Source organism: Eleginops maclovinus, chromosome 13 (genome assembly GCF_036324505.1).
Source record: "Eleginops maclovinus isolate JMC-PN-2008 ecotype Puerto Natales chromosome 13, JC_Emac_rtc_rv5, whole genome shotgun sequence".
Classification (NCBI taxonomy): Eukaryota; Metazoa; Chordata; class Actinopteri; order Perciformes; family Eleginopidae; genus Eleginops; species Eleginops maclovinus.
The window spans coordinates 13332166-13341245 of NC_086361.1; the positions used below are offsets into that span (position 1 = coordinate 13332166).

At 43.4% G+C, this 9080-nt stretch overlaps 1 protein-coding gene and 2 non-coding genes across 3 annotated transcripts; all 3 read right to left on the bottom strand.

Annotated features, from left to right (window-relative positions):
- Positions 1-115: 115 nt before the first annotated feature.
- On the bottom strand, positions 116-8789 carry LOC134874601 (polyadenylate-binding protein 1A-like). The gene is made up of 14 exons (XM_063898666.1): positions 8354-8789; positions 7085-7278; positions 6464-6579; positions 6100-6239; positions 5881-5975; positions 5667-5804; positions 2345-2440; positions 1885-2251; positions 1663-1773; positions 1417-1550; positions 1218-1302; positions 676-806; positions 429-528; positions 116-341 (listed from the first exon to the last, which is right to left on the bottom strand). Exons 1-13 carry the CDS (start codon positions 8544-8546, stop codon positions 436-438), a joined length of 1893 nt encoding a protein of 630 aa, XP_063754736.1. The 5' UTR covers positions 8547-8789; the 3' UTR covers positions 116-341; positions 429-435.
- LOC134875569 (small nucleolar RNA SNORA5) lies at positions 1041-1175 on the bottom strand. The gene has a single exon (XR_010167234.1). It is a non-coding gene; the product is annotated as a small nucleolar RNA SNORA5 (small nucleolar RNA).
- On the bottom strand, positions 2556-2690 carry LOC134875570 (small nucleolar RNA SNORA5). Its single transcript, XR_010167235.1, has one exon. It is a non-coding gene; the product is annotated as a small nucleolar RNA SNORA5 (small nucleolar RNA).
- Positions 8790-9080: the final 291 nt, after the last annotated feature.

The following is a 9080-nucleotide window of genomic DNA, read 5'->3' on the forward strand; positions in this document are numbered from 1 at the left end:
TAAAAGGCTTCTAAAGCCCACACATTCAAACATTTAAAAGGGCTAAAATGGCGGAAAGGAATGATTCAATCTTATTTTGTCACAGAATTCTCTTCTAAAACCCTCCATAAACTGGTAGTTTTTCATTTTAACTTTTTCTATTTTTTGTTTATTTTCTCATTTTAACTCAACAAACCAGGCCTGGTGTTTTTGTTCATTATAGGCCTGGTTGGAGACTTGTTACCATAGGCATTTTTTATTATATAATTTCACTTATTTTTACTTTGTTTTGTGTATTTTCATTTTTTTCATTGTTTAATTCTTTTGTCCATCGGTGAAGCTAGTTTCAAGATGTCAAGCGCCTGTGAAAACACAAAAATACAATCAGTGATAGGAATGACAACTTATCAAATACACGCGACATAGGTATGAGAGATGAGCTGCAATACCATGGGTTTAGGCAGTAGCGACTCCAGCTGGGGTTGGCACAGGCTTCTGGGCAGCTTCCTTCGCCTGGTGGGCCTGAAGCACAGCCACCGCCTCATCCACCTGTACAGATGAAGTTGTTAATTGTTGGCAAAACATCGTGGGGCCATCTCTCAAGTGCTCTGCGCTCACAAGGTCTTTTCCTGTTCAAACTGCATTCTTAAAATGAACAAACATCATCCTGTGGTGGAAATGTTTTAAAGTTCTTACCTTTGAGCGGAGAGACTCTGGGGACTCCAGCATGTGGAGGAGCTCTGAGTTGTCAATTTCCAGCAACATGCCGGTGATCTTCCCGGCCAAGCCGAGGTGCATGTTCTGGATCATTGGGAACAGACGCTCACCTAGGTGTGACAGACAATGAGGATTTAATACAGAATGAAACTACTCCCCAATGGCCGGTTATAGAGGCAACACATGTTCTATACACATATATATTTAATACAGCAAAGCACGTATAGTGGGGGATAGAGTCAGCAATGTATGAAGGACAGCTCAAGGCAGGATAACAGTTATCTTTATCCAATGCCAATGAACTGATTATATTAATTAAGCATGTATACATACATAAAAACGGTATTTGTCTGTAATACATATTTATCCCCAAAATCCATTGTGAAGAAAGGTGGGGCCCATGAACTACAGTCACTGTTGCAGCTATTTTGGCCAGTGCAACCTACTAATGAGAGAGCACCGAATTTGACAAAGCTGCATAACAAAGTATGTGTTTGTGTAGAGCTGTTTGCGACACTTACCCAGCATCTGCTTCTGTTCCTGCGGTGGCGCGGCGGCCAGCATGGAAGACGTCAGAGGTTCCTGTCCCTGAACATGGACAGCAGGCTGATGGGAGGGATTAAAAGTCAGATACAATAAAAATGTCGAGTCAATACTGAACTATGTGCAGGGATGAATGGGTTAGTCGGTCAGGCCTTCTAAAGAAATGTGCATTCCTACCTGCTGCATGGCAACTTGTTGCTGAGCAGGCATGTGCTGCTGAGGATTGCGGACTCCTGCGGCATATTTGTACTGGGGGACTCCACGCACAGGAACGGCAGCTGCAGCAGCTGGTCGGGGGCCCATGGTCTGAGCTGCAGCAAGAGGGACAGAAAAATAAAGCATTAGAAAAAAGCAGCAGCCATACAGGTAAGCTTTATTTTGTGTTTAGTTTGATCAAATGTTGACTTAGTATAGGTGACCTACCAACACGCTGGGTGGACATCATGCGTGTCATCTGGGAGGACGGCCGCATTGCACCGAAGGTCTGAGGACGTGGTGCTGAGGGACGCATAGCACCTGGCATGTTCTGGAAATCTATGAGCACAAAGACACAGTGGCGTCATACAGGAGAAAAAACTACTTTTGTTGTTAAAGTAAATACACACAATGATTAAAAGACACCTTAAGAAAGGGTGAGATACTTACGTTGTGGCCGGACACCTTGTGTGGCCCAGCGCGGGCTCGGGCGGATCTGGGCCATCTGCCCACCAGCTGGGTAGTAAGCAGCACGGTTCTGAGTCTGAGGTATGGCTGCCATGAAATAGCCAGAGGGCGGGGCTTGTTGGTAGGGGTTGATGACTGGGTTTGGCACTGCGCGCACAGTGGCCATGCGCTGCATGTACTGGTTGGTCAGGTGAGCTTGACGCTCCTCTTTCCGCTGAGCCAGGGCCACATACAATGGCTTTGTGGCCACGATGCGTCCATTCATTTCTGTCACGGCTTTTGTGGCCTCTTCTGGGGACGAGAAGCAGACAAAGCCGAAACCTTTGCTGCGTCCGCCTTCCATCATCACCTGAGTGTCAAAAAAAGAAAGTAAAGATTAATAAAACGGACACTGGTAAATCTATATAATTCCAATAGTTTAAGCAAACAGCTGCATTCTTACCTTGGCACTGGTTATGGTGCCAAACGGTGTAAACTCCTTTCGCAGACGTTCATCGTCAAGTCCATCATCAAGGTTCTTCACGTACAGATTGACACCCTGAAAATAAAACACAAGTAGTTTTAACTTTTGAGAATACTCCTCATTACGAAAGCTTTGTCTAATGCCAATAGACTGAATTACATTTATTAAGCATACATATATATAAAAAGGTATTTGTCTGTAATACATATTTATCCCCAAAATCCATTGTGAAGAAATGTGAGGCCCATGAACTACAGTCACTGTTGCAGCTATTTTGGCCAGTGCAACCTACTAATGAGAGAGCACCGAATTTGACAAAGTTGCAGTCTTTCAACAAGCTCGAGCAAACAGCATCACAGAAGGGACTAAAATGCGTAATTCGTCTTGTGAATGAGATAGGGCTGTCCCCGACCAAGGATTTTGTTGGTCGACCAGTGGTCGTCATTTACTCCGACTAATCGACTAATCGCCCCCCCCCCCCCCCCCCCCAATTTTTTTTTTTTTTTTTTTTTTTTTTTTTTACAATTTTGACCGGGATACACATCTGTGAAGTTTTACCTTTAATGCCCGGCTACCGCATCTATTCACATTTACCACTAACGCCGGGAGTAACCTTGTGTGACTACTAACAAAATGTTTCCTGGTTCATCTAAACACTAGGCCTATAGCCTACACAAGTTCTTCTCTCAGTCGGAGAGTGAGAAAAAAACCCGACGTTCGCAGAAAGACAGACGGAGTTTGAACATTCTGATTATTTATTTTAAACAGGCGCCACACACGTACTGAATGATGATGCAACAATTCAACAAAACCAAAAATAATAATACAGCCTTAAACTAATTAAAAAAAAAACATATTATTATTTTCGTTTCTTTTGGAAATGTACATAACGAAAAAAAATATGATTGCTGTAAAATAGGCAAACATGAATAGCCCTAAACTAATAAATAGGCCTAATTTGAAACAGACAGTGCAGATTAACAGACCAACGAGGTAGACTTGCATAAAAAACCTGAAGCTCACAGTGATTTGTCCTCGGCTCTGAGTTTTCTCAAATTGTGAGAAAGGAAGACCAATTTGTCCACATTGTCAGGGAGAAGTGAACTCCGCGTCTTGCTAACAATGAAGCCGGCCTTAGAGAAGATGCGCTCCGATGGTGTGGACGTGGATGGGATGGAGTGAATACGCATGGCTGCTCTGGCCAGCTTCGGGTAACGCTCCTCGTTTTTTTGCCACCATGCTAGCGGTCCCGACTCAACTTTTGTTTTATCCTCCAAGTACCATTTCATTTCATTGTTCTGTTCTTCTGTCTGCAGCTCCTCATCTGTACCCATCAGCATGGATATTTCGTCCTGCTTTTCATTCTTTTTTGTTTTCTTCTGTGGTACAGGCCCGGGTTCGTTGTCGTCCCCACTGGCGTGCTGTGTCTGGGCAGGCTCTTCTGCTGGAGATAGACTCTCAGCTAAATCCAACACCGTAGTGTATGCCTGGTTGCGTTTCTCTTCCTCCATAAACGATAAGCTTTTAAAGCGTGGGTCCAAGACAGCAGCTTTGATGTAAATGCTGGACTGCAGCTCCTTGTTTAGCTCCCACCTCTTGTCAATTTCCTCACCAAGTGTTTTCTTCAGTGCTGTCACGGCCGCGCTGTCATCCTCGCGCAGCAACAGGTGACGTCTTTTCATGTTTATGAGCATGGGCAGCGTGGCAGAGAGAGATGCATTAAGATCTTGTGAAAGCAACTCTGTAAGTGTGACCATCGGCTTCAACACCGACACTATGTCTTCTGTTATCCTCCATTGGACCGTGGTGAGATCCAAATCGCGGTCAGATCTGTGTGTGGTAACGGGGTCGGAAAGTACAGCGGTGACCGGCCACCTCTGTTCCAGAAGGCGCTCCAACATGCAGTGAGTGGAGTTCCATCTCGTGGAGACATCCTGGATGAGTTTGTGTTCAACCACGTTCTGTTGTGTTTGTTTTTCAGTGAGAGCCGCTGTAGCCTTGGCACTTTTCTTAAAATGTCCAACAAGACGTCTGGCAGCTGCTATGACACGGCAAATGGGATCTTTTTTAAGAGCCGCATTGATGCACAGCTGCAAAGTGTGCCCTGCGCAACGAACTCCTTGGACGTTACCCCAGGACGGGTTACGCGCTAACTGATGGGCGCACAGCACCATGTTCGCGGCATTGTCATGTACAAGAGCGACCCTTTTTTCCGCGGGGATTTTAAAGTCTGCCATGACTTCGCTGAGTCGCTCTGCTATGTTGACAGCTGTGTGGCTCACTCCCAACTCTTTCGTTTCCAGCACGAATGAATGCAGTTGCCAGTTATCCGAAATAAAATGCGCTGTGACCGTCATGTAACTTTCCATCTGGTTAGATGTCCATGCATCTGTTGTGAAGCTGAGTGCTTTGCAGTTATCGATCTTGCCCTGGAGTGTTTGTTTTATTGTGCTGTATTTGTTTGTAATCGCGTGCATCACTGTTTCACGTTTTGGCAGGCTGTATCCGGGCTCGAGGCAATTAATTAGATCTTTAAATCCCTCACCACTGACGATATTCACAGGTCGCATGTCCAGCGCTATGAAGTCAGCTATTTTGTCAGTTATGTCTCTCTTCCTTTTTTCAGACAGAGGGGCTTTCATTGTGAGCTTCTGCTGCGTTAATGATGAGGAGGATGAGGAGGATGATGAGGATGACGTGGAGGTGGAGGGGGCTAGATTGCAATAAAGTGGATGCGCCTGTAGAGATTTAAATAATAAGTTAACCAGTGAGCTGGATAATTTAGCCTTACCAATACTAGCGACAAAACTAAATGTACTTAATTCATTATTTATTAATTCAATGTATTATTTATAATTTATATATATTTATAATAGGCCTAATTGCATTAACTTCATCGCATAGGATAGCTAGGCTAGTAGGCTAAGCTACTTACATTCTTGAGGTGGTAAATCATGTTCGTCGTGGACGAATGATAGGCAAATGTTTTTCTGCAAATTTGGCATATAACCCTCTTTGGGTCATCTCTATCCTTTTCGAAATGCTCCCATATCTTAGAGCTCCTTCCAGACATGATAGCCAAATAAGTCGATGCTGTCCTTGTCAAACAAATCAAAACCGTTTAACGTCTTTCTTGTCACGCCCTTCAAATTAAAAGTCCCGGAAGCCCTTTGACGAGACGCGGCTTTTTTCCCCTGCGACCAATCGACCAATGGAATTTGGTCGACAAGTATTTTTTTTGGTCGACCAACGATTAATCGATTATTTGAGGTCAGCCCTAGAATGAGAAAAGGAACTGTACCTGGTAGCGAGTCATGCGGTCTTGTTTCATTTGCTCAAACTTGCGTTTTAGCTCCGTCTGGCGCTCCATCTTTTTCTGGGCACGGCCAACGTAGATGAGCTTGCCATTGTACTCTTTCCCGTTCATCTCATCCACTGCCTGTTAAAAACCATGAAACTCAGTCAACTCCATTAAAAACTAGAGGATATTACCACGGAGTCGGCACAACTCTTACCTTCTGGGCGTCCTCATGCCTGTCAAAGCTGACAAACCCGAAGCCTCGAGATTTTCCGCTGTCATCTGTCATGACTCTGATACTCATTGCGTGTCCTAAAAAACAGAGGGAATATCTTTAAGGACTATAAATCTGCCTCGTGTTTTCCTGCAGAGGGTAAAAATACTGTATTCATTTGAACGGAAAATAATATATTGAGACATGGACACCCTGACTGACCGTATGCACTGAAGACGTCCCTCAGCTTCTCCTCATCCATATCCTCACCGAAGTTTTTAACATAGACGTTTGTAAACTCCCTTGCGCGGGCACCCAACTCAGCTTCGCGCTCTTTGCGGGATTTGAAACGGCCCACGAATCTGCAAAGGGACATTTAGCAACATATTAAAACACTTGATCTACAGTAATAAAATAGAAAACATTTTTGCATCTTCATCTGCCACAAACCTATGTATTCACTCACTTTTGCAAATAATTCCCAACTGAAAATGCTCACCACTCACTCATTGATCAAAGAGTCAAGTTTCCCCAGTTCACACATTAGTATACAGCACAGTTTCCAATGTCTTAAACCGTAACTTACACTTTTCGGTCATTGAGCAGCATGCCATTCATTTTCTCAATGGCCCGTTCGGCTGCCTCTTGAGTCTCAAAATGCACAAAGCCGTAGCCTTTAGAGCCATTCTCGTCACAAACCACCTTAGAGAAAGAAAACACATGCTGTTTTTAACACACACTCATGCAGTAAGTTAAACCTCAACTAGTTATTGGATCACACTTCAAATGTTAGAATTGTCTATGATACTGACTTTGTGGGATGCCTTGTATTCGGGAACAAGTAAATCATTTAAAACATGTCATGTAAATAACTGTTGACGTTATTTCTCAATTTCTTCGATAATTTAGCATGAAAATGGTTTGTAGCTTGGCAGCTCTGGGAAAATATGTAAGGTTGATCTAAGATAAAACATACAAATGTGTTGTTCGGTTTATGGGCAGAAGGTAACAGAAACTGCATGTTGGAGGTGTAAAAGGTGCATGTTGGGGAGGGGGGGTCTCTTACAATGCAGAACACTCTAGGACATTTACATAGCACCCTCATGCAAATGATCACTCACAATGCTCCTACATAAGAAAGACTGCTGAGCACCCAGTATTTCAGGTTACATTCAACAAGAAGGGGAGTCGTTCACTTGTCCTTTACCTTGCATGATAAGATGTTGCCGAATGCAGAAAAGGTGTCGTATAGAGCCTTGTTGTCGATTGACTTGTCAAGATTCTTGATGAAGATGTTTCCCACGCCGCTCTTCCTCAGAGATGGATCGCGCTGCGACCACATGATGCGCACAGGGCGGCCCTTGATTACATCAAAGTTCATGGTGTCTAGGGCTCGCTCGGCTGAGGGAAGAAGCACAAGTAGCATGTGTTACATTATTCAGTACATCCAAGGTGGTTTCAAATATATTCACAAGTTAATGAACATAAATTAAACGTTGTATTTGTTAAAGGGTAAAAAACGTTTTCCTTTAAAAAGAAATCAGATTTTTTTTGGGGGGGGGGGTAATTGATAATGAGAATAACCTTTAGTTGCATTTAAATTAATCATTAACATAATACACAGACATGTATATTTACAAATGGCATCCCAACGGGCAAGATCTACATTCATCACCCTAGTAGTTAAAGGGTTTTTGTGCAAAAGCCTCAACAGATTACATCTCAGAAAAAACACATCCAACTATAACCACGCGGGCCCTAGTAGACCACCACACACGCAGACTGTAATACCCCTGATTTGCAATAACACCGGTGGTAAAAAAATAAAATGTGCAATGTACCCTCGTGCATTATAACACGTATTTGATCTGTAACAGTACCAGTCACTGCTATAATTGTAAATGGTCAGTTTATAAAAAATGTGCTGCTACCTTCTTTTTTTTATGATCAATAACGTGTGCCTACTCTAACCAACTACGCAAGTATTTTCTATTCACTTCCTCTGCTGCTGTAATACCGCAAATGTCCTCGTTGCGGGAATTAATTCTGAAGAATTTGGCAAAGCAATTCATCGATTGTAATGCATGCTATGGAGGCTATCCGGGGTGACAGTCTAAAAAGTAACCGACAACCTTTGAACTAAAGTGGATTTTCTAAACCACAACATAAGCTAACCGGCTAGCATTCAGGGAGCATTTCCTTAAACTGTTCTGGCAGCACTTTAGGATAAACTGTTTGGGTGTTGTTCTTACAGAACAGAGATAAAGAGATATTGAGTTTAAAGCAGGGCCGGGTTCTTCTCTGCTACGCCACTGCTGGGAGGTTCACATGAGGAGACCCTGCCTATACCGACAACATGTCGGCCGCAGTCACGTGTAGCAAAAAAAAAATGGCTAGCTCTTACTTACCACCGCATGGCATGTTAAAACAGACATTTCTTCACACGTTTTAGTCGGAATTTTAATAATTTACTCACCGTCCGCTGGCTGTTGGAAGTTGACATAGGCGTATCCAAGGGATCGTCGGGTTATCATGTCCCTACAGACCCTGATGGACAGGATAGCTCCGGCTGGGCTAAATTTCTCGTACAGCATGGCCTCGGTCACATCTTGGTGCAGATCCCCGACATACAGGGATGCCATGGGGTAGCTGGGAGCGCTGGGGTTCATCTTCTAGCGAAGTACTTTTGGACGAAGACTGTTTTTTGTAGATTTTGTAACCGGATAGAAGTTTTAGACGACGGTTCAAACGTTTGGTTCTCCAACGGTCGCTATAAGTCGCGTTAATAAGGCAGAATCCTGACGGTATACCTTATCAACCGTTGGCGTGTTACGGCTTTTGAGTAAAAAACAAAACACGTTTAAAATGGAACAATATCGGCTCCTTAAAGAATTTAAACGGTAACTCAAACCTGAAACACGATGTTAAAAGAAAATAACCGTGACTTTGGGTCTCGCTTCTGAGCTAGTACGACGTCGACTAGAAACAAAAATGTCTTCGGTTTAAACGTTAGGTAGCTCGATCTTATACGTTACCGTCCAATGCGCGAATGTCTACTCCAGCTTCACCGTTGTTACAAAAAGAAAGAAAAATGATTTTTTGTATATTTTATGTTTTGAATTTTTTTTGTATTTTTTTTATTTTTTATAGAATGTGTGCCGAGCGGGCTCAGGAGCACACACGCACTCACACAGCGCTAACAG